General features: G+C 45.0%; 2 protein-coding genes across 3 annotated transcripts; both read right to left on the bottom strand.

Moving 5' to 3' along the window:
• Positions 1-457: 457 nt before the first annotated feature.
• On the bottom strand, positions 458-4737 carry LOC103631082 (G-type lectin S-receptor-like serine/threonine-protein kinase LECRK4). Its single transcript, XM_020539252.2, has 2 exons — positions 2613-4737; positions 458-869 (listed from the first exon to the last, which is right to left on the bottom strand). Exons 1-2 carry the CDS (start codon positions 4675-4677, stop codon positions 529-531), a joined length of 2406 nt encoding a protein of 801 aa, XP_020394841.1. The 5' UTR covers positions 4678-4737; the 3' UTR covers positions 458-528.
• Positions 4738-21795: 17058 nt separating this feature from the next.
• On the bottom strand, positions 21796-23678 carry LOC100284990 (ATOZI1). Of its 2 annotated transcripts, none has more exons than XM_008649730.4 (3): positions 23436-23678; positions 22353-22451; positions 21796-22259 (listed from the first exon to the last, which is right to left on the bottom strand). In XM_008649730.4, the coding sequence occupies exons 2-3, from the start codon at positions 22444-22446 to the stop codon at positions 22117-22119; spliced, it is 237 nt and encodes a 78-aa protein (XP_008647952.1). In that variant the 5' UTR covers positions 22447-22451; positions 23436-23678; the 3' UTR covers positions 21796-22116. The 2 variants fall into 2 exon arrangements, with proteins under 2 accessions (XP_008647952.1, NP_001151357.1); NM_001157885.1 differs by having other exon boundaries at positions 21800-22259; positions 22353-22466; positions 23436-23655.
• Between the last annotated feature and the right edge of the window lie 2074 nt (positions 23679-25752).

The raw sequence follows: 25752 nt of genomic DNA, 5'->3' as shown, positions 1-25752 counted from the left end.
TATCTACCATCAAGCGACCAAGTATAACTGAGAATGAAGAAGGTCTTTTCTTGTAGTAAGATGAATTATTCTAACTTTCTAAGCTTCAAATTTGTTTTCCTTTCTTGAGACGAGTCCAAAATTTATTGAACTACAGTGCATTTGCTTGATTGGTATATGTAGAACGATTTAGATAATAAGGTGCCTTCCCTTGACGTATCTTAGTGCATGATGCTTGCAGTTTGTATTAAGATTCAGCTGGAGTCTTCTAACTGCTGTAGGTAGAATTAAGTAATAATTTGACTAAGCAATATATAAGATGCAACAAAAAACTAACTAAATTTCACCACATAAAAAGAATTTGTCATAGAAAAAAGATGTTCCATCTGGAAGAGGAAACTTCCTATTATTTTCTCCGGCCATTTTATTTCGCTGAACATGAACTACACAACACTGACTGCTGGTGCTGTTCGCAAAAAAAAAAAAAAAAAAAAAAAAAAAAACACTAATCAAGGCTAGTATTGCATTGCCTTCAGTAGATGAGGTGTACTATCGAAGTGAGCTTATGAAGGAGGAAGGATCAGCAGGAGTGGGAATAGCAGCTACTCCATCAAGCATTCGTGTAACCTTCAGCATAGTAGGTCTCATGGTCGGGTCCTCCTGGACACACAACAATGCCACTGCTACAAACCTTTCCACCACCTTCAGATTGGAAATTGCTTCTTCATCACCCTCCACCAGAAAATCAACTCTGCCACACCTATAACAGTCATTTGCCCAGTAAGTAAGTATCTTTTGATTCTCTTCTGCAGCCTCCAACTCAACGTTCCGCCGACAACAGATTAGCTCCAACAGGATGACCCCAAAGCTGTAAACATCCACCTTGGCAGTTGTAGGAAGATGAACTATTGTATTGATAATAGATGGGGTTACAATATATAGAGACACAGGAAACCCTAACCCTAATGGGCCGGCAGCCCAACAATGGTGCCGACCCATACACACTCACACACACATAGTCTAACATCCCCCCGCAGTCGCAACGGGGGCACCACACACGATGAGACTGGAGTAGGGGCCGAAGGTAGGAGCCGACGGGTTGAAATCCCCCCGCAGTCGCAGCGTCGTGATGGTGCGAATGTTGCGGCTGGAGTAGAGAACGGTGTGTGCTCCAAGAAGACGATAGCCCCTAGATGCCGAGGTAGCCGAAGTCGAGGTGGTCGCGGTCGGAAGACGCGCAGCAAAAGCCTGATCTTCGGGAGGGGTCGACGTTCGAGCGTCAACGATCGGCAGGGCGACACAGCAAAAGGGCACCGACAGGCCGACCTTCCTGCTTCTTCGATCGACCAGACGTTAAGGAGCCCCGCCAGAGAGGCCGACAGCAGCGCACGCGGCTGCGCTGGTCAAGGTGTCCGCGCCCGCGGCAGAAAAGAAGGGGAATGTCGGATCCGGCCGGGAAGGCCACGGCAGCGACGGATCCAGACGGGGAGACGCGATCCAGCCAAAGGGACGGCAGATCGAGCTGAGAAGGACGCAGCAACGTGGATCCGGCCGGGAAGGCCGCGGCAGCGACGGATCCAACGAAGGCGAGGAAGGGGAGGGCGACGGGGCGGTTCCAACCAGGCAGGGGCCTGCGCCGGACCTGGCTAGGGACGATGACGGCGCCGGCGCCGGGAGAAGCTTGAAGGGTGAGGCGCTGCTGGGCATCAACGCGAGCAGTTAGGAGGAGGCCACGCGATGAGAGGCGTCACGGGCGAGGGTGCCGGCGGAGGACGCAGTGGAGAGGGAGCAGGCGGTGGTGGGCGGAGGGGAGGGGCGGCCACGACGCCGGGCTGCAGGGAAGGGGCGGCGTCCTGGCGCGGCTGCGCCCTGGGCGCGTCGGGCTCGGTCCCTGGCGGCTGCGCACGGGAGCAAGGGAAGGCAGGGAGAGAGAGAAGAGGAGTGAGAGAGGAGAGCGCCGACGAGAGAGCGCTCTGGGCGCGTCGGGCTCGGTCCCTGGCGGCTGCGCGCAGGAGCAAGGGAAGGCAGGGAGAGAGAGAAGAGGAGTGAGAGAGGAGAGCACCGACGAGAGGCCGTGAGGCCGCTGGCCGCGTGCGCCATGGCCGCCGTCGAGCCAGCCCGCGCCGTGGCCGCCCCGCGCAGGGTAATCGTGCGCCCGCGCCGGGGCCGCTTGCCGTGGCCGCCCCGCGCAGGGGAACGCGCGCCCGCGCCGGGGCCGCTCGTCGTGGTTGCTTCCGGCGTCGTGGTTGCTGCCGGCGCGGGAGGGTGCTGCGGGGCGGCGGATCTGAGCGCCGGCCGCCGCCGAGAGATGGGGAGGAGCGGCTGGAGGGATGGCCGGCGGCTGGGAAGGGAGCCGCCCCGGGAGGGAGGGATGAGGGATGAACCTCCCGGGGCGACGACTGTAGAGGTTGGAGGCGGCCGGTGGCTGTTGCGGGAGGAAGGAGCCGCCGGCTGCTGCAGTGGGAGGTGAGGAAAAAACCCTAATCTGATACCATGTAGGAAGATGAACTATTGTATTGATAATAGATGGGGTTACAATATATAGAGACACAGGAAACCCTAACCCTAATGGGCCGGCAGCCCAACAATGGTGCCGACCCATACACACTCACACACACATAGTCTAACAGCAGTAATAACGGTACTCTTGAACCACTCAGGTGCAACATACCCTCGGGTACCCCCGATACCTGTATTAGTTTGTGTCTGGTTGGTTCGGAGCAGCTTGGCTAACCCGAAATCTGAGATCTTTGCTGTGAAGTTGCCATCGAGAAGGATGTTCTGGGGCTTTATGTCACAATGGATGATCTGCGTGCTGCACTCCTCATGTAAATATAGCAGACCCCTTGCCACCTCGAGAGCAAGCTGAGCCCGAAGGTTCCACTCAAGCCTGATATCACCGAATAGGAACCTGTTGAGTGATCCATTGGTCATGAATTCGTACACCAACAGCCTTTCTTTTCCTTCATTGCAGAATCCAAGCAACCTGACCAAGTTCTTGTGGTGAGTCCGTCCAATTGTCTGGACTTCAACGGTGAACTCTTTCTCTGTTTCATGCTCAAGCTTGTCAATTTTCTTAACCGCAATGTATGTACAGAGATCATCTTGTAACTGGCCCTTGTAAACAATACCAGAGGCACCAGTGCCAAGTACCTCCGTGAATCCACTGGTTGCCTTCTCAAGCTCAGTGTAATTGAAGGCTTTCAGGGGCAATCCTAGATTGTTTGATGACTGCACAGACGGGCTTTCATTTATGGTTATAGTACAGTAAGTACCGAAGAGTATAACAGAGATCAGGACAATGTTCAGCAAGATAGAGCTTCCTAGAAACAATGAACTTCCAAGGATCCAGTGCTTCTTATCTTTCTTCCATCTGTTGGAATCAAGAAGCTCAGGTTGTTGACTGTTGTTTTTTGGTACCTTGATGTAAACTGTCCTCTGCACACTATCCCCTACAACATTATTTGTTAAAGGCAACTTCTTCTTCCAACATGTATTGTCACTATCACGAAACACAGCGACAGCACATAAACAATCCGTCAGGCAGAGCTGCTGGCACTGGTTGTTAGGTATGTTGTCATGCTGTTCATAGTCACATTGAGGCCAATCCACATTGCTCATTGTTACTAACTGAAACTGCTTCGTGGCACCTGCTTCATCCAAGTCACAACTTGGTTGCTGGAAGTCAGGCGTGCAGCCTTTACTTCCACCTTTAAATGTGTACTGTGGGACGCACACGCAGGTAGTCTGGTTGTTTATGACATCCACCTTGCTGTAACTGTTGAAACCGCATGTTCCACTGCTGACCTGTGTCTCTGCTATTGACCTTCTTGGGATATAGATATTTGGAGCTTTGAAGTCGACAACTGACCATGCCTGAGTGTACAGGTGGTTGCTGAACTTCTTTGGATACATATATTGCCGGAAAACGCCATCTGGATCAAGTGTGGCACGATGGTAGTAGTCCGCTATGGAGCTTGTCTTCCCAGATGTGATTTTTACTTGTGTTCCATTATCCAAGGTGATGTATATCATGCCAGTCGCATTGAATACCAAATTTGTGGCGTTCCCAGGCATGGACCAATTATATTCATGTTGAGGATCGGATTGCACAGCAGTAGCATAGAAGAAAACACCATTATTTTGCAGGTTAAGGTGGAACCGTCCATTGGAGTAGTCTGTGGCAATGGTCCGGCTGTGGAGCTTGGTTTCAGGGGTGAGCACCTGAGTGAGCAGAATAGTGTCTGCTGGGTTATCGAAGGTCCCCCACTTGGAAGAGCCATCTGCAGCAGCCAGTACGAAGTTTCCAGTATCGAGCATGGAAGCATAGGTTGCACTCACAACTTCTGGATTCCATACCTCTTTGCCAGTAGGGTCCTGGAGCGAGAGCGCTCCACTGGACGTGAGCTCGAGGCATGAACCGGATGAAACTTGTACCAGCGCTGGATCTGGATCAGCGGTCTTGGCATACCATGCCACTGTCTTGTCGCTGATCTTGTTGAACCAGACAGCGAGCAAGTAGGAGGAGGTGTTGCCCTCGATGGACCGGAAGCCAAAGGCAAAGTCACCAGAAGGGGAGAGCCAAAAGCTGTTAGGCCCTTGGGTTGTTAAGGAGGAGCCCAAGGTGATTCTCTGTTGAGCTTGCACATATGGTGAGGACAGTAGCAGGAGGAACGGCAAGAGGAGGTGAGACCCCATCGATTACTATTATTATATTATTATTATGGCTTGGCTGCCATTTCTTGCTTCTGAATTCTGATGGCAAGCTTATATATCCAATGCATCAATGGGTCTTCGTTGACTTGACCTAACTGTTGATGGGTCATCAGAACCTTCAAGGGGTAACAATAATCATCTTTGAACCAGTCAATCAAGACACAGTTGGCTGGTCCAGATGCATTGGATTTGGTTTTGGAAGGTTGCATGCGTTATGTGGTGCTCCTTTACGGGCATGCTAGATTTTTTTCACACGATGGCGAGTTCAACATTAATGAAGACATATTTTTCTTGTGGTTACATATTGAAGGCCGGTGCACAATACCATTGCCTGGATGGTACCAGTTATTATTCTGCAGTTATTTCAGAAGAATAGCAATGACAACTACATACTACCAGACTAGCAGTCAAGCCAGCTGAAATTAGCTGAAATTAGGGGGTGTTTGGTTCATAAATTGCTAAATATTTAGTCCCTTCATTTTATCTATTTTGGTTCATAAATTGCTAAATACATTGCTAAATACGAAAACTAAAATAGAGTTTTAGTCTCTATATTTGGTAATTTAGATACTAAAATAAAATAAAATGTAGTGACTAAGGGGGTGTTTGGTTAGAGGGACTAAAGATTAATCTCTGGTTTTTAGTCCCTTTTTTACCAAACATTAGGACTAAAATATGGACTAAAATGATTTAGTCTTTAGTTCTTCATATATGTGCTAAAAGAGACTAAACCATATTAATTCCACATTTACCCCTCATTTAGTTCAATTGTACTAATAGCAGGAGAATATTAAAGGTCATTTTAGTCTTCTTATGAGTCATTTAGTATATTCTTACTATTTTCAACCCCTAGAATCAAACATGTTAGGCACTAAACTTTAATCACTTAACTAAACTTTAGTTCCTAGACTAAAGAAACCAAATATGGCCTAAACATTAGTCCATAAAAACCACACACACCTTTAGTATAAGTATCACGAGGGTCATGCGAAGTGTCTGATTTCCCCCCTAGACTACTAGTCATCAGATTGGAACAAGGAGGTTGAAAGTGTACAAGAGAAAAAAAATTGGTTACTTTTACCCAGTTTCCTTGATATTTCTATTATGTTTTTCAATTCTGAGAAAAAGATTTCTGTGGATGCATTGTTTTCTGAATTTTCTTTGTGGCATTTCCTTGAAACAATTTAAAGGGCATGTATCTGAAGCCTGATAATTTGTCGTTTGTTAAATATATGAGCAGGAATATATGGGCTGGATCCGTAATTATTTGTGGAACATTGACTTGGCCGTTTAGTTGTGAGATGGTTATGAGACATTGAATCCTAATTGGTTCTTATATGGACACATGATTTTTTATTAACCATGTAGCTTTGATTTTTTTTTTCTCTTTTCTTTTTCCTATCCTTAAGAGTTACTGTAGTTCCTCTCCCATGCACTATTTTTTTGTCTAACCTTGTGATCGATGCAGAGCTACTTTTACATCATAAAAAACAATAAGTTTACTAGCTAAAGAAATAAGTGTGCCTTTTATACAGAGTGTTGACACCTTTTCGGGCGTCAAACACTATAACGAGAACCGGCGGCGGTGCTCTTTGCAGAGGCGCGGACAGTCCGTGACCTGGTACAGGGGTTTGGGTTCCCCGCCTGACGGTCGGACGGTCCGCGCGTGCGCAGGGGCGGCGAAGGTCGCCGGCGACGCCTGGATCTCGCTCCCGGGAGGGACCCCATCGGGGTGGAGAGATCCTAGGTGTTGTCTAGGCTCAGCAGGCCGACCTAGACTTCTCTAATCGACATAGAATCGAAGAGAAGCGGATAATTTGGGGATTGAAATACTAAACTAGAACTAAACTAGAGCTACTCCTAATGCATAAGGTAAAAACGAGAAATAGACTTGATTTGATCGATTGTTGGGGGTTCAATCGGCCGTAGCCCTTCATCTATATAAAGGGGATGTCTGGATCCGCTTCAAATTGTTTCCCGAGTTAATCCCGCGGTTTTAGGTAATAAATCTCGCGAGAAACTAGGAACCCTAACTGACTCTGCGCACGCGCGGACCATCCGCTCAATTTGGTTTTCAATATATGCCCCTGCCTTTTGGTGAAGGTTGACGAACCAAAAGCATATGAACTAAGCCTGATGTAAGTCACCGGCTTTCCAATATGGAGATCATTCAATAAAGCACCATTGTATAAAGGTCGTTTCGGATTGTATCTTTCTCGGCCATGACCATTCGATCAATGGATCAAAAGGAATAGAATGGAGATGCCCCCCAATCTGGATAGACAAAGGGACTATACATGTATCATGGATTCATCGTCGTACCATTCCATATTTGAACAGGATAATATACCGACGATAAGTAAATGGGTGGAAAGTACCCTGGTCCCATAGGATGAATAGGCGATGCTTGTTGTGTCGCCTTTCGAGCCATTTTGTTTGGCCGTTTCATTTTAGAAGGTGATCGAGGTTTCTTCGTTGACCGATCACGTAGAACGGTCTTCTTGCGAGCACTCTTGGAGAGCAACTGATCAAAAGTAGGGTCAGCTTTCAATAGCCGACCTGGCCCGACCATATGTGCTTTGCCCTTGCGCCTCTTTCCTTGCTTTGTGTGGAGGGTGACGCCTTTGTCCATATGCGGATTGTCCGGCTGAGTTAGCCGGACTGTCTGTCTGAGCACCGAACCGTCCGCACGTAGGTGTCGGACCATTTGCGATGCTCGGGCCAGACTATCGTGCTTGGCTTATTAATTGTGCCTGCCCCCCGGCGCCTTCGAACTTTTTAGCCTTCTCGTCCGGAGCCTTTCGAGCAATCTTCTTTTGTGATATATTTGACATGCGAGGATCGCCAATGACGATGTCCTTGCCTTAGCCTTTATCGGCCATTTCGGGCCGAACCAAGACCTTTTTGCATGTGAGTTCTATTGTATTAACAGGAAATGATTGTGTGTCTACTTGCATCTCCTGAAAAGCCAACCGGTCCTCATTTATGGTCGATTGTATCTGTCGACAAAAAACATTACAATCATTGGTGACATGAGAAAAATAATTATGCCACTTATAATAAGCACGCCTCTTTAATTTATCAGGGGGAGGAATAGCATGAGTTAATTTAATGTTACTGTTTTTCAGTAACTCGTCAAATATTTTATTGCATTTGGCAACATTAAAAGTAAACTTAACTTCTTCTTGTCGATTCTTTCGAATCGACTGTAAAGCAAAACATGCGGAAGGTTTAGCCTATCCTGGCCAAACCAGTTCGGTGGTGTGTACATCCGTGGATTCATCTTTCGAATTATCGTATCCCACTAGATGCATCTTATGGCTAGGTGATTTTGATGTTTCCTTACTTCGGCTTTCACAGGTCATAGCCCGCTGGTGTAAGTGCACTAGCGAAAAGAATTGGGTGCCATCTAATTTTTCTTTTAAGTAGGGTCGCAACCCATTGAAAGCCAGTCCTGTTAGCTGTTTTTCCGCGACATGGATCTGAAAGCATCGGTTTCTAGTGTCTCGGAACCTCCGGATATAGTCATTAACCGATTCTTCAGGCCCCTGTCGGACTGAAGCTAAGTCAGCCAATTCTAACTCATGTTCTCCTGAGAAGAAGTGTTCATGAAATTTCCGCTCTAATTCTTTCCAAGAGTTAATAGAATTCGGTGGCAAGGCTGCGTACCATGCGAATGCGGTATCAGTAAGGGACAACGAGAATAAACGAACGCGGTAAGCTTCCCCATCAGCCAATTCTCCCAAGTGTGCTATGAATTGGCTTATATGTTCGTGCGTGCTTTTCCCACCTTCACCAGAAAATTTAGAGAAGTCTGGTATCCTAGTCCCCTGTGGATACGACACGGTGTCGAATCGGTGGCTATAAGGCTTCCGATATGATTGTCCTGTACTTGACATACTAACACCGAGTTCGTCCCTGAACATTCCGGCTACCTCATCTCTAATCCTCTCCGCCATGTCTGGCGACCACCCATTAAGTTTGTGGGTGGAAATCTCAGGTTGCCTGACATCACTCTGTCGGCTTTCCTCCCAGGGATGTCTGAGGTGTGTGTTAGATGTCCTATTAATGTCACCAGCTCCTGCCCTATACCTCTCAGGCTCTCTAGTGGCCGAACAGTATTCAGCCATGTGTCCATGAGGTGGCATGGCATGGTTATAATGTGTTGTTGGTGGGGCACCATATTGTTGCTGCGATGAGTGTGGGAACGGTTTTGCAGCTCTTGGTTCTGCGTACGCATACCTGGACGGTCCGGCGTAAGGGGTCGGATGGTCCGTAACTGGGCCAAACAGTCCGAAGGTGTGTCCGGACTGTCCGGCTGTATATGGTGTTGCCTGGGTAGTCTCGTACCCGGACCATCCGTAGTAAAGGGATGGACGGTTTGCGATCAGGCCGAATGGTCCAGGGTTGTACCCGGATGATTCGGTCATATATGGCGCGACTTGGGCGGTCTGCGCGTGGACTCGTGTAGAGTCGGACGGTCCAGCGTAATACACCGGTCGGTTCATGCCATATCCGGACGGACCGACGTAAGATAGCGGACGATCCGCAACATATCCGGACGGTCCGACATAAGGTACCGGACGGTCCGCGACATATCTAGATAGTCCGGCGTAATGTACCGGACGGTCCGGGGCCGAATTGTTCGGGGTTGTACCCGGATGGTCCGACCATGCACGGTGCGACCTGAGCGTTTTGTGTGCGGGCCTGCGTCGAGTCGGACGGTCCGGCAAAATACGCCGGACGGTCCGCGGTATAACCGGACTGTCTGAGATGATGCTCGAACGGTCCGGCCGCGTCCAGTACTTGTCGCGTGCCTAATGGCGGCGGCTGTGATGGTGACACGAAAGCGTGCATCGGCATACCATATGATGGTTGGGTCAAGGGTGACCCATTTGTAGTCGATGCACTTGGCGCAGGTGGCTCTGTATTAGACTCACGCGATGGAAAACTAGGAGCCGTTGATTTCTCGTATGAACGTAAATGCATTTTAATAGATTCATCTGCGTATTGCTTTAATTGATCTCCTCGTTGATCCATGAAAGTCGTAAGAGATAGATCTGGAGTACTTACAGCAGGACCCTGAAGTGGAGGTAGGAGAGATTTCATATCGATCTCCCCTTGACGGATGATCTTCTGGTGGCGATCCACCATGAAGTGTGACAAATACTTTTCTGCTGCCTCCTTGCGTCGTTCGGAGAGTTTATGCAGCAATTCCGCCTCATCCTTGTCACGTTGTTCGTTCCATTGTCGCATCACCTCCTTCTCATCGCGCATTATGAGGTCCTCAAGGGTCTTTGATCATCAGCCGAGAGCGCTTCCATGGCCGGCTTGATGATGTTGGTGGTGGAGATCTTGGTGTGGTCCTTAGAACTGGCCATCTATGGGCCGATTTTTAGCAGATCTAGAAACCTACTCCCCAGCGGAGTCACCAAAAGTATGTTGACACCTTTTCGAGCGCCAATCACTATAACAAGAACCGGCGGCGGTGCCCTCTACAGAGGCGCGGACGGTCCGCGGCCAGGGGCCGGACGGCCCGCGACCTGGTACATGGGCTTGGGTTCCCTGCCTAACGACCGGACGGTCCGCGCCTACAGGTCGGACGGTCCGCGCGTGCGCAGGGGTGGCGAAGGTCGGCGGCGGCGCCTAGATCTCGCTCCCGGGAGGGACCCCGTCGGGGAGGAGAGATCTTAGGTGTGTCTAGGCTCAGCAGGCCGACCTAGACTCCTCTAATCAACGTAGAGTCGAAGAGAAGCGGAGAATTTGGGGATTGAAATACTAAACTAGAACTAAACTAGAGCTATTCCTAATGCATAAGGTAAAACGAGAAATAGACTTGATTTGATTGATTGTTGGGGGTTCAATCGGCCGTAGCCCTTCATCTATATAAAGGGGGAGGTCTGGATCCGCTTCAAACTGTTTCCCGAGTTAATCCCGCGGTTTTAGGTAACAAATCCCGCGAGAAACTAGGAACCCTAACTGACTCGGCGCACGCGCGGACCGTCCGCGCTCCTAGCGCGGACCGTCCGGACCGCGGACCATCCGACCTCGAGGCCGGACCGTCCACTCAATTTGGTTTTCAACACAGAGATTTTGATATTAAATGAATTTTTATGATGATTAAAATAATTAATCTTTACGGTTTAATAATTTACTCAAAATTCAAAAAAACTGAAGTGTTCTCCAAAATTTTCAGTTACACAGGCCCAGAATTTTGAAACAATGATTTCAGGTTCTGCTTCAAATTTAATTATAAATTTTAACCTTAAATTTTTTAAGAAAAAAAATCCAAGTTATTTGTCTCGAAGATTCTTGTTTGTCTAGATAACCTCCTATTCTTTTAGTTCAGTTTATTACCCCGTTTAACTACGAAAATAGTATCTCTAATGGCATTTTTACCTCTTCATCTCCCTGTGATAGTAATATTTTTAGTTGAAACTATGTGATTTATGGTAGATGTCATCATATCGCAAACAATGGTTATGTTTCATAGATCATAAGGACTGTTTGTATATATGAAGATCATTCAGAACCGACCAGCATATCACGGAAAATACTTTCTTGGATTCATTGTCTTCGAGTGTGGCATCGAGGTCAACCCAGAGAAGATTACCGCTATCACCAGGATGGGCCCTATCAAAGATGTCAAGGGTGTCCACAGGCTGATGGGATGTTTGGCATCCTTGAGCAGTTTCATTTCGTGCCTCGGCGAGCGGGGCATGCCACTTTACAAGCTCCTCAAGAAAATTGACTGCTTCTAGTGGACGGACGAGGCGCATGGGGCATTTGACCAACTCAAGGCCTCCCTAACGACTGCTTCGGTTCTCGTACCTCTGACCCTTGGCGAACCCTTGCTGCTCCACATCGCCGCAACCACTCAAGTGGTCAGCACAGTAATCGTCGTGGAGCATGAAGAGCCTCGCCATGCCATCAAGGTGCAAATAAAGGCCCGTCAACTTCATCAATGAGGTACTATCCGACACCAAGGTGTGGTATCACAGATCCAAAAACTCCTCTATGTCATCCTCATTGCTAAGAGGAAGCTACTCCATTACTTTCAGGGCCACCACATCTCGATGGTCACCTCTGCGCCGCTCGGGGAGGTGGTTCACAACAAGGATGTTTATGGAAGGATAACCAAGTGGATGATAGAGCTCTTGGGTTTTGAGATCGACTATGTGCCATGGATGGCCATCAAGTCCCAGGTACTCACCGACTTCGTGGCAGAGTGGACAGAAGTGCAATCTGTACTGGCCCTGACCAAATAGAAATACTGGACAATGTATTTTGATGGTTCGTTCATGGGGTCGAGAGGGGGATCTAGGGTCGTATTGATCTCCCTGAGGTGTCAATGCTTCAGTACGCCATTCGCCTCCGCTTCAAGGCAACTAACAATGTGGCAGAGTAAGAAGGCCTGATAAACGGGCTCCACATCATCGCCAACCTAGTTGTGCGCATGCTCTACGTCTTGGGGAACTCAAAGCTTATGGAAGACCAAGTCATGAAGGTGGCATCCTATCATAACGAGATTGAAATCATCTAGGCCCCTGGTTGGTTTTAGTGATTAATGACAACGTAATATTACATGTGACTAACGTGTGTTTTGCAGAGACAATGGTAAGTTAGGTTGCATTACACAGAGTTGTACTACAACGGTGAAAACAATCCCCGAGATGAGAACTTGAAGCGACGGCTGAAATGACAAATCAAAAGATGAAGGTCTTCGTATTCCGAGTGTCAAAGGAGTTGTGGACACTCGGTATAGAGTTAGTTCTTCTATTTTATTTTAATTGTACTATAAAGAGGGGTTCACGATGAGTAGTTTGACCAAGAGAGTTCTAGTGTAGTGTTGGTGCATATTCACACTCACATCTAGTGCTAGTGTCACTCTATAACACACTCACGAGTTTGAACGAAAACATATTTGAAAATCACAAGGAAATAAGAATCAGGGTTTCTGTCTTAGGGGCACCAGACTGTCCAGTGTGCCCTCTAACAGGGGGGCCAGTCTGGCCCGGGGAAGAGCTTCTCCCCCCACAGAAACCCGAGAGCAACGAGTTGCGAATTGGAATTTTAACCGGCACACCGGACTGTTCGATGTGCACCGGACGATCACTGTTCACAGTCCGATGTGCCATCAGCCCAACGGCTAGCTGTCAGAACTAGCTGTTTGAAGTGACCGTTGGCGCACCGGTGGCACACCGGACTGTCCGGTGCACCCATATGCAGGAAGCCCTAGTAACGGCTAGTTTGGTGAGTGGGGCTATGTATACCCCCTCCGCCCACCATATTGAATGTCTTGTTGCCCGCATTAACACACATACATTGCTAGAGCATTGCAAGCACCACAAAGCATAGTGAGGTGATTAAAAAATCTTAATCCCGCATTAGGACCTCATTAGTGCAAGTAAGAGCCACCTAGAGCACACACCGCATGCATTAGATTTCTCTTGGTCAAGTGAAAGTCTACGACTTGTTACTCTTGGTGATCGACATCACCTAGATGGCTTGGTGGCGTTGGGAGCACGGTGATTACCTTGGAGGACTTGTTGGTGACCCGGCTCAAGATTGTAAGCGGTCGTGAGGGATCCACCGCGCCGGAGTGGCAAAGGATCATCTCATAGTGAGCACTTGGTTCTTGCGAGGACCAAGGGGGAGCGATACCCTTGCGCGGGTGCTCCAACAAGGACTAGGGAAGAGTGCCGACTCTTTGATACCTCGAAAAAAATTGGAGGAGTCTTCTAAACCTTGCTTTACATTCCGCATTTAATTCAAGAATTTTACCTTGTTTATTTGTTTAGCAAGTAGTTGAATCAATGTCTTAATATTGTTGTATTTCTAGTAGTATTCTCTTATTGCTAGTTGTTGGGTGAAGTTGGGCTCTTGCTTAGGGTTTAATTATTGTTGATTTTTAGAAAAGCCCAATTCACCCCCTGTTGGAGACTTGTTCTCAAATGCTATGAGTTAAGAACAAGGCAACACAAAAATGTTATAGGTTAAGGCCCTTCGTCCTTCGAAGCATTATTCCCCTCAGGATATAATGATCTTCAGACGAAGGTCATGAAGGACATACCTTCATGATCTCAATATACATTAATGGAAGAAGAAGTGTGTAAGACATAGAAAACAATGTGAATGGTTATGAAACATTATTAACCCATCTTCTATTATATTATCTTGAATAAACTGAAGTAATATAGAATTACATTTGTACCTTCGGCTTGACAGAAGGAGATAGTACAAGAGTAATGCACGAGCGAGTACAAATCAGCGTGAACAGTACGGGAGTACTGTTCATCTATTTATAGGCACAGGACGCAGCCTGTGAGAAATTACATTCATGTCCTTTACATTTACTATTGACTTATGGACAACTCTATGAGGACTAGATAGCCTTTTCCCCTTTAAGTTGGTTCCTTTTTCCGCTATTTAGCCGAAGCTCCCTTGCGCGTAGCTTCGGAGCAACTCCAGCCTTCGTCACGATCATGCTTTTTTACATCGTATATGCTTTTAACCCGAGTTCGAAGGTACATGTTCATATGTCACACTTGGAAGACATTGTTAAATCACGTTTTTGAGGACCTTCGGAGGACGAAGGCCCCCAACAGAAGGCCCCCAACAGTAGCCCCTCTTAGTATTAATTTGTTTAAGATAACGAATTCAGACTGCGACATGGACGAAGGCCTTAAGCCGAAGGTCCGAAAAAACATCTTCCCTTTGCTAGAATAGCAACAGTCAATGACGGACGGGCCCCCCCCAATTTGGAGCGTGCTGAGCGTATAAATAAGAACTCACACCAGCTACATTTGATACGCTGCTTGCGCTATTTGCTTTATTTTCTCAATTCCATAGCTCTTGCTCACTAACGCTTGCTAGTTTTTCAAGCTCTCTGAGCTTCGGTTAAAAAGACGCATTTTCGTCATTTATGAAAAAGAAATGTCTCAAGACAAGAAGGTTGCTGCTGAGACGAAGCTGACTGAAGAAGAGAAGCTTTTTGAGGATAAGAAGACTGTGAATCCTTATATTGCTGGATTTATTGAGTCAATGGCAAAAACAAATACAGAGAAGATTACTAAGGAGATACTGGAGGGCTTGTCTGAAGATACTGGTGACAGCGATAGCTATGATGTAGAAAGTGGGGACAAAGATTCTGAGGATCGGCCCTAGAGGCCAAGTCATTCAATCTTCGGAAAATCAACCATCAAACAAAGTCATCTTGAGAACATGAGAGGAAGGTATTTCCGAGATATGTCTATTGTGAGAGCTGGCGGAGACAACAACGTCCCTGCCCCTGAAGAAAATGAAGTTGTGATCTACCGAAGCTTCTTCAAGGCTGGACTTTGGTTCCCTTTGAGTAAGTTTGTAGTTGAAGTGCTGAAGACGTTCCAAATCTTTCTTCATTAGATCACCCCCGAAGCCATAATAAGGATGGGGATTTTTGTCTGGGCAGTAAGGAGCCAGGGGTTAGAACCAAGCGCAAATTGCTTCTGTAATATGCATGAATTGCTATATGAGACGAAGGCCATGGGTAAAGAACAATACCACAACAACTTCGGTTGTTATGGATTTATCGCCCGTTCCAACGCAAGCCACCCAGTACCAACATTTCGGAAGAGATGGCCCGGAGCTTGGATGGAAGAGTGGTTTTATGTGAAAAATGATCTGAAAGCAAGGGAAGATATTAAGGAAATCATTATGCGCCCCATCTGGTCCCGCTTCAGCCTCCGAAAGCCGAAGGTTGAAATTGATGATGCCGCCGAAGCGTGTCAAAAGGCCTTCAGTACAGTATGCTCCTTCATTGGTACAAGAGATTTAATTCAAGAGCATATAGCATTCAGAGTATGGCCGCTTGTAGAAAGCTGGGAAATGCCGAAGGAGACCATCACCAAGTCTAGCGAAGGTGATCTGGTCCAGCTGAAGTATACATTCAGGTTTGTGGATAAGTTCGATGAACCAAAAGAGAATGAACAGAGTTTAAGGCAGTTGAGCTTGCCTGCAATGTTGTTGGAGAGACAATCACAAAAGAGTGATCTTAAATTCTTATCTTAAGTTCTTAACACAAGAAAAAAAGAGTGATCTTATGTTTTAGCTATAAGACGAAAAGGCTTCCAAATCCACTTGAAAGCAGGATAAACACCAAATTTAGAGATGCCCACTGAAGTGTTCTCCAAAATTTTCAGATACACAGGCCCAGAATTTTGAAACAATGATTTTAGGTTCTGCTTCAAATTTAATTATAAATTTTAACCTTAAATTTTTTAAGAAAAAAAATCCAAATTATCTGTCTCGAAGTTTCTTGTTTGTCTAGATAACCTCCTATTCTTTAGTTCAGTTTATTACCCCGTTTAACTACGAAAATAGTATCTCTAATGGCATTTTTACCTCTTCATCTCCCTGTGGTAGTAATATTTTTAGTTCAAACTATGTGATTTATGGTAGATGTCATCATATCGCAAACAATGGTTATGTTTCATAGATCATAATGACTGTTTGTATATATGAAGATCATTCAGAACCGACCAACATATCACGAAAAATACTTTCTTGGATTCATTGTCTCCGAGCGTGGCATCGAGGTCAACCCAGGGAAGATTACCGCTATCACCAGGATGGGCCCTATCAAAGATGTCAAGGGTGTCCACAGGCTGATGAGATGTTTGGCATCCTTGAGCAGTTTCATTTCGTGCCTCGGCGAGCGGGGCATGCCACTTTACAAGCTCCTCAAGGAAATTGACTGCTTCCAGTGGACGGACGAGGCGCATGGGGCATTTGACCAACTCAAGGCCTCCCTAACGACTGCTTCGGTTCTTGTACCTTCGACCCTTGGCGAACCCTTGCCGCTCCACATCGTCGCAACCACTCAAGTGGTCAGCACAGTAATCGTCGCGGAGCATGAAGAGCCTAGCCACGCCATCAAGGTGCAAATAAAGGCCCGTCAACTTCATCAATGAGGTACTATCCGACACCAAGGTGTGGTACCACAAATCCAAAAACTCCTCTACGCCATCCTCGTCGCTAAGAGGAAGCTACTCCATTACTTTCAGGGCCACCACATCTCGGTGGTTACCTCCACACCGCTCGAGGAGGTGGTTCACAACAAGGATGTTTATGGAAGGATAACCAAGTGGACGATAGAGCTCTTGGGTTTTGAGATTGACTATGTGCCACGGATGGCCATCAAGTCCCAGGTACTCGCCGACTTCATGGCGGAGTGGACAGAAGTGCAATCCGTACTGGCTCTGACCAAATAGAAATACTGGACAATGTATTTTGATGGTTCGTTCATGGAATCGAGAGGGGGATCTAGGGTCGTATTGATCTCCCCTGAGGTGTCAATGCTTCAGTACGCCATTCGCCTCCGCTTCAAGGCAACTAACAATGTGGCGGAGTACAAAGGCTTGATAAACGGGCTCCGCATCGTCGCCGACCTAGGTGTGCGCAGGCTCTACGTCTTGGGGAACTCAAAGCTTATGGAAGACTAAGTCATGAAGGTGGCATCCTATCATAACGAGATGATGGAGGCCTACTGTAACAAGATATGCAAGCTCGAGGAAAAGTTCCATGGTCTTGAGCTCTGTCACGTCCTAAGACTAAGACGCGACAATCAGGCCATCGACACTATGGCCAAGCTGACGGCCTCACATGAAGACACCCCTCCAAGTGTCTTCATCAACGACCTTCTCATACCCTCTGCCAAACTTGGGGGCTCAGGGGCTATGCAGTTTGTCGATCCCTCCGATACACAACTTCACAGGGAAAGCGTTAATACTTTAAATGTGGTAAGTCTAGTCATTTTATTGCATGACAATGACTAGGAACAAGAAAAGAAAGAGAATAAGGAAAATAAGAAGAACTACAGGAAGGCGAAGGGCGAGGCGCATATTAGCAGAAATGGGACTCAAACTGCTCTACATCCGACTCCAGCGATGAGGGACTTGCTGCCTCCACCTTCAACAAATCCCATGGCTAAGGAGAAGAATGTACGTACAGAAGATACTCCTAAGTACACTTCTTCTAGCGATGAGGATTCCGATGATGAGTTAGATTACATCGATCTCTTTAAAGGCTTAGATAGATCCAAAGTTGACAAAATTAATGGATTAATTGATACCATTAATGAGAAAGATAAATTGTTAGAAAAACAAGAAGATATCTTTATGAAGAACATGATAAATGTATTAATGCTGAAAAATCTCTTGCGTTAGCAATTAAGAAAAATGAAACACTTGCTTCTGAATTGTCCTCTTGTCTTGATTCTATTTCTAGCCTTAAGAGTTTAAATGTTGATTTAAATGCTAGAATAAAAAATTTAAATGTTGCTAGTTCATCATTGGAGCATATTTCTATTTGCAATAGATGCAAATATTTTGATATTGATGCTTGCGATGATCGTACCTCTACTATTTCTAAGTTGAATAATGAAATTGCTAATCTTCATGCTCAACTAAAAATTTGCAAAAATGAATGTGAAAAGATAAAGTTTGCCCGGGATGCTACACCATTGGTAAACATCCCTCCATTAAGGATTGACTTGGTTTCCAAAGGGGAACCAAGGACTTAAAGAGCCAAAGGGCCTCCAACATAATTAAGGAGAAAGGGAAGGCGCCCTTGGCTAGTAGTTCAAATTCTTTTCATGACAAGAAAAACCATGCTTATTTGTATGCTCATGTTAAGAATGCTTCTAATGTTTATCATGTTGCTCATCATGATGTTTATTATGATCGTGTTGTTTTACATGTGTGTCATGATGTTGCCTCTGATTCTCATGGCACGATTGCATCATCTAGCTCTTCATATGTTCATGGTAGAAGTAGATCTAGGCGTCGTGTTTATCATGTTGTTTCTCATGCGTATATGAATGCATATAATGGCCCAACTTTGTTTTATTGTACCTATGATGCTTCATATGTGCTACATTGTAAAAATGATAAAGTTGTTGCTAAAAATGTGGGGCCTAGATACAAGGGAGGCAAAACTTGCATTTGGATTCCAAAATCTTATGTGACTAACCTTATAGGACCCCAACAAGTTTTGGGTACCTAAATCCCAAGCTTAAATTATATTGCAGGTTTATGCATCCAGGGCACAAGTTGGATTATTAATAGCGGATGCACAAATCACATGACGTAAGCCAATATGTTCCCCTGAAGAGCACTTGTAATGAAGTTAGCATTGGGCGTTATCAAAAACCAAATCATTCCTACTTATCTAGATAGCCCAACACATAAGAGAAACACATGTAATAATAAGCTTTCTAGTTTTTGAATCGATGCCCAACAACCAATTCTCGAAAACATGATGGATTGACTGAGGTGGTCACAAACCAAAACACCAGCACAAAAGTCACCACAAATGGTTGGCATAGTGACATTGAAAAAAAATAAATGTTGAATCGTTTCATCTCTATCACAAAGCACATATTTTTTTATTGCCCTGCCAATTCCGTCTTGCTAAATTATCTTTAGTAAGTATCACTCCTTTGAGTAAGGACCAAACGGAAATTTTAATCTTCAAAGGCAATTTTAATTTCCAAAGAACTTTGTGATGGAAGACATAACCATTGTTGATCAGAGTCCTATACATCGATTGAACAGAAAATGTCTCGAAGAAGTTAGATTACAACTAAAATAAGGTTATGCCATAAAACCATGTTATGACCCACTAAAGCTCTACGGAAAGATACATTAAGCCGAACTAAACTAAAGACCTTGGCAATCGTGCCACTTTTCTGCCAAACAATTTGGTATAAGGATGGGTATTGAACCATGAGGGATTGGTTACCTAACCATTTATCTTCCGAAAACCTAATTTGTTCACCATTTTTAAGGGTAAAAATACCAAGGCTGAAGAAGACATCCTTAACTTTCATGAGTCTGGACCAAAAGTGACGAGTCACGAGGCTTATGCGAACTTTAGATAGAGTATGTTTCTTTAAGTATTTTTTTCCTCAAAATATTTTGCCACGTGACATCCTCATCAATCATCTTGAAAAGCCACTTGCTTAGCAAACACTTGTTCTGCATGTCTATATTTTAGATCCCTAAACCCCAAGCTCCTTTGGCTGGCACAGGATGTCCCATTTAGCTAGCCTATATTTCCTTTTTATGATCTTCTCCTTACTAGAAGAACCTAGATTCAAAGTAAACTATTCTCTCCCAAACGCCCCTAGGGACTTCGAAAAAGGACAGTATAAACATAGCCAAGCTCGAAAGGACAGAATTTATTAACACCAGTCGACCACCTACCGACATAAGTTTTCCTTTCTAGCTACTAAACTTATTCTCAAACTTATATTCAATGATTTTCCAATCGCTATTTCTAAGCTTCCTAAAGTGCATAGGGATCCCTAGATATCTGAAAGGATATTCCCCACCTTTGCACCCAAACATATTAATGTATTGAGACTCTTCATCTCTGGTTTGGCCAAAACAGAATAATTCACTTTTGTGATAGTCAATCCTTAGGCCAGACACTTTCTCAAAAGCCAGTAAGAGATGTTTAATGTTTTCTGCTTTAGCCAAATCATGGTCCATGCATATCAAAGTGTCATCCACATATTTTAAAATAGATAACACGCATCAACTTGGCCATCATTTTTCGCTCGGTTTAATATTGAAGAGAATAAGAAATAGGGGATCTCCTTAACGCAAACCTTTTTTTGTCTAGAAGTTATCCCCCACCTGATTGTTAACTTTTATCCCCACATGGCCACCAATCATCACCGAATTTATCCAAGAGCACCACTTACTAGAGAAACCTTTCATCCGTAGTGTTTGTTGCATAAACGACCATTTCACTTTGTCATAGGCCTTTTCAAAATTTATCTTAAGAATGATCCCACTTAGTGTTTTTCTATGCAACTCATGGATTGTTTTGTGTAACACTACTACCTCCTCCAAAATATTCCGTCCAGGAATAAATGTCGACTGAAACGGTCCAATAGAATTATCTGCCACTTTGGATATCTATTTGTGAGTACTTTAGTAAATATCTTGAAACTTACATTCGGTAAACAAATAACACGAACTATTTAATCGACTCAACATATTTTGATTTTGGCAACAAAATAATTGTCCCAAAATTTAAACTATAAAGAGAAAGATCACCCTTATAGAAACTCACAAACAAAGCCATGAAATCATCTTTTAATATAGACCAAAAGGTTTGATAAAATTCAACTGGGGAACTATCCAGCCGTGGAGCTTTGTTATGATTCATCTGAAAGATAGCAATGTGAAAGATAGCCGTGGAGTTTCGTCTGGAGTAACATAATTTTCCTCGAGCGGCCCAAACAGGTCCCTATAATACGTGGTAATATGCTTTGTCAGGGCAGCTTTCCCCTTTGATTATTTGGTCTCTATCCTTTAACTGGAAAATTCTAGACTTTCTATACTTTCTACTAGCAACCAAAATGAAAGTACCTCATATTAGTGTCCCCTTGCATAAGGTTTTTCGTTTTAGCCCTTTGATACCACTTTAATTCTTAGAGAAGGCTTTAGAAAAGATACAAAGTCTATCAAGGAAAACAGCTTGAACGGTCGCATTGTTGCGACAAGGAAAACAGCTTGAACGGTCGCATTGTTGGGACAATGGCTGATCATCCCATCGTTACCCATGGAGTTGCCAAGGGAAGACAAGACACTACAGATTGATTTGATGATAAGGAGATTGGAAGAGATTGAGGCCTTGTTCGTTTGTGTCGGATTGCACCTGGAATCGTTCAACCTAATCAAAGTTTATATAAATTAGAGAAGCAATCCGGCTATGAATCATTCCGACCCACCAATCTGATACAAACGAACAAGGCCTGAGAGAGAAATGAACTAATTTCCCCCTTAATTCCCTTCCATCCCATCCTCCCGTGATCTCTGATCACCAAATCAACCGGAGGGCTCGGCGCCCAAGGACGAAGGCCCCTCCCGAGTTCCATGATAATCTGTTGCTGAATCTACCATAAAGTGCGCCTGAGTTTAAGCCTTCAGTTGAGCTGGCTCTCAGAGATGACCGGTGTTTTGATTCATAAGAATTTGACCAGTATAGTACTAAATGAGCCAAGAGTTAGATTGGCATAACAGCCTACAGGAAACCACAACCACAAGCGGCACATCAACAAACTAGTTAAACATCACCATACAGTGATATAAGATAACAATGCAATTCCTTACAACAGCAGAGGCTGCGTAGCAAAAGCATATATTATGAAAACAACCCAGTTCTTTACTGGCTGGTGGGAGATTTCACCAAGGAGCAGAACCCATTGGATGACAAGGTGAAAGACCCAGTGTTCGCTCACAGATCAAGTAAAAATCACAAAAAAATCCTGACTGTATTTCGTTTTATTACAATTGATTAAGACCTTAGAAAAGGAACTCTGGCTTCATGGCGGCACCAAGTCGCAGAACCAGCTTCTCCAGCCCAAACCTACTCAGTGGACTTGACGATGAAGTTCTGGCGGCTGATGGGGTTCATGACAACCGGTGGCCCAGCAGTGCGAGGCCAGGCCTGGAACTTGGTGTCTGTGGCTTGCCACCACTCCTTCTCAGAAACAGTCTTGGGGGTGCTACCTATGTGCCCGCAAAGGCTGATCCAGATCAAATCCAAATCTACAGGGTTGAAGCACAGATATCAAACATAAATCTATTGAGGATGACACTAACCTCCAAATGCCTTCTTGTCAGAGATAAATGTGTCACACAGGTATGCAATGGCAAAGGATCCGACCAGTGAGCCAACAATGTAGCCAGCCGTCATTTTTGCTGCACAAGGATGGACTGAAGTACAGACTATCAGGTCTGATAAATAATGGAATCATGAATAAATGACTAACATATGCAGATGCATTGTAGACAAGGCAAACCTATAGACTGTTCCTCACAAATAACACAAATAAACAGAACATATAGCCTAGCAACAGATAAATCGCCAACACAAAAGCCCGGGGAAGCTATAACATTTCATTGTTAGCAGAAAGACAAACAGTTTTTTTCCAGCAACAAACGAGTGAACCCCGAATCCGTAGCAGGTTATGTTACCAGTATATTATATCCAGTATCCATCTTCATGAAACAAGTGTTACTATTAGTCTTACAGTAACAGCGGCATATGCATGGGAACATTTCAAACCATGAATGATTAACATAAAAGCTTCAATGAAAGTGTAAATAAGAAAGTCACTGGGCTTAAAAGTGACAGTGTTAATATGAATCTCGCCATACTTGAAGTGACCTCCATCCCACATTAACATTACATCCACAATCTTTCTTCAAAAACATGCGTCAATACGAATCTCTCTCACCAGAATTACAGTGACAGTGTCATGTGTAATGTGTACGGTGCAATTCAAACCACGACAAACATCCATATCTATATAGCTAAGACCATTAAAAAGCGAAAATTTCTCCCCACCCAAATTTCCGTCCGTTCGCCTACACGAGCAACAAAAGAAATCAGACATAAATCGACTCAAGTTGGGATGGACGGATCTCCAACCCAGTAAAATACAGAGGGCCGCCGCCGTCAGCGTAAGCACGCGAGGTGAAGTTCCGGATGCCCGCGCCGCGCCCCAATCGGTCGGATCCGCACAGATCTAGTCGTCTGATTCCCACGGCCCCAAGAGGGCAATACCCGACACATGAGTCGTCGTCCGCAGCTACCAGAGATTAGATCAGAGAAGACCCCCGATGCCTGGTGAGGGGAGCGAACCGGCGGAAACCAATGGGAGCAGGGGGCGGAGGAATTACCAACAGCGCGCGGTGCGGAGACGAGGGGCAAACGGCGAGCGGCGGCGCGGGCAAGGAGACGCAGCAAATGGGGAACGAGGCGAGGAGACGTGGGGGGTTCAAATGGCTTTGTGGCGAATGGCGATGACCCGGTGGGCGGCGGCGGCCGGTCTTTCGGATCTCACACTGACTGGGGTCGCCGTGGCCGTGCACCAGGCCTCCGGGCCGGGCGGGCCAACGTGGGCCCTTAGTAAGGGATTGCTTCCAGCCTTGTGGCCCAAAACGACAGGCTATTTTAAGGCCCAAATGAATTACTGGAAGAATGCTCTCCATCACCTATTTTGACTTGGAGCACGCGTGGAGGACGCGGCTGCCGGGCAGGCGTGGAGGCAGGTGACCTGGATGCGCGAGAGGATCCGAGCCGGCCATGGCGGGAGCCGCGGGTTCTCGTGAGGTCCAGGTTAAGGTCCAGCCCAAGCTGACTACGCCGGCAGAAAAGCTTTCGTGAGGTCCCAGTCCGCGTCTCCGCGGGATGCCTAAGTCGCTGACGTCAGCTAGAACGCATTTATTTATTTTTGAGGAGCAAGGCGCACAGTACAAAATCTGCCTACACGCATCTTTGTTTTGTTTTCTTTGACAAAAGATCACGAGTTTTTTTTCGTGATTTGGTTTAACGAACATTGTTTGTTTCAGCTTTCCTTTGAAACAAAAAGAGGTCAAACCTCTGTATATGATTTGGTTTAGTGAACATTCTGTAAAGAGTTCTGTCCGGTAAATATAGCGAATGGTAGCCTCCGCAACCTCTCCAACAATAGTAGAGATGGCAGCGGGTCGGATTTTGTTCGGGTATAATAATACCTAACCCGAAATTGTACCCGAGACTTCTACAAATATCCATACACATCAAGTCAATCGGGTGAAAAACTGTACCCGTACCCATGCCCATCGGGTATCCACCGGGTATCGAGTATCTATTGGATATGTTATTGTAGACTAAATAATATTCGGTCAGTGTTATAATAAATGCATAAGATATTTTAGTTTCCATTTAAGCACTAGTGCAACACGAGAATGACTATATTTGGCTACACGTTCATATAGTATCTCAACTCATAATTATCACATCCAATAGATTTAAATTAGCAGTACTGAAGCAGCCAGCTGCTAGCACCAGCAACCTGTGGTCGTGCATGTGCCCATGGTGAAGTAGCAGCATGCAGCAAGCCATGATTAGTGTGTATTTTTTGGCTCCATTTTTTATAGGTCTTAATTTTTAGTGGATGTAGCATATTTAGAGCAACTCCAATAATTCTCTAAAAGACTTCCTAAATCAATAATTTAGGTAGTTAATATGAAAACTATTCTCCAACAGTTCTCTAAATGAACTTTCTAAATTTAACAACTTGTCATCTAACCTCATTTTCTCTCTACATTTGGCAACCATTTAACAACTCCCTAAACAAAAATGTTGACTGCATTATATAGTTTTTGTGACTTATTTTTTATGTGGATAAATACAAAACAAAATTACAACCTATATTTAGACAACTATTGGAGAACTCATATTTTTTTACTCTAAAAGCTATTTAGCAACTTTTAAATCTGTGATTTAGAAAGCTAAAATTTACATAACTATTGGAGTTGCTCTTAAAGAGGTATATTAATTTATCGAGTATCCACTGGATACCCGCGGGTAAAGTATTTTATCTATACCCGACTCGGTATATTTTAGGTATCCGATCCGATAGGACCCGCGGGTGAATTTTTTCTACACGTATCCATATCCACGGGTTCAACTGTCATGCCTAAACAACAGTTTGTATCAGCTCCGGTAAATTTAGCGGCAACCGTCAGACGCGCTAAATATGGCGTTTCTCATCGCTTACTATCACATCGTCTCTCTCACGCCGCACTATCCCCAACTGTCTCTGTCTCCTATGAAGCTCCGCTGCTCGAACCACCATGGCATAGGACAGACCATGCAATCCACTTATTCAATGAAATGTCGGACAAGCAAAATAAAGACACCAGTGATGTTTCTTTTGTCTAATGCAAATTTATTTTACAAAACATATTTGAATAGCATTTTCTTCTCAAAAAGATTAGTAATATAATATGTACATAATGTAATTATTTTAATTAGTCCATAAATTAATTTAGATAGCATAAAGAACGAATATATCTTGTGTGACATATTTTAATTTTATGACATACGAAACATTTTTTTAGAAGTAGACAGTATAAAAACAATGTTTATTGTGTAATCCGGTAACATTGTAGATATAGAGAACGGAATTTAGAAGAGAATGCTAGAGATGAAAAAGATATAGAGATGTAA

The sequence above is a fragment of the Zea mays genome, chromosome 6, assembly GCF_902167145.1.
Source record: "Zea mays cultivar B73 chromosome 6, Zm-B73-REFERENCE-NAM-5.0, whole genome shotgun sequence".
Taxonomy (NCBI): Eukaryota; Viridiplantae; Streptophyta; class Magnoliopsida; order Poales; family Poaceae; genus Zea; species Zea mays.
This window is presented reverse-complemented; position numbering and strand designations above follow the sequence as displayed.

Bases quoted from the DNA above. Each gene is read 5' to 3' on its own strand.
- LOC103631082 (XM_020539252.2), bottom strand. From the start codon at position 4,677: ATGGGGTCTCACCTCCTCTTGCCGTTCCTCCTGCTACTGTCCTCACCA. The intron at 870-2,612 runs CTGCTGTTAGAC...ATCTTCCTACAA, and splicing joins GTTCAAGAGTACCGTTATTA to CTGCCAAGGTGGATGTTTAC.
- LOC100284990 (XM_008649730.4), bottom strand. From the start codon at position 22,446: ATGACGGCTGGCTACATTGTTGGCTCACTGGTCGGATCCTTTGCCATT. The intron at 22,260-22,352 runs GTTAGTGTCATC...GCGGGCACATAG, and splicing joins TGACAAGAAGGCATTTGGAG to GTAGCACCCCCAAGACTGTT.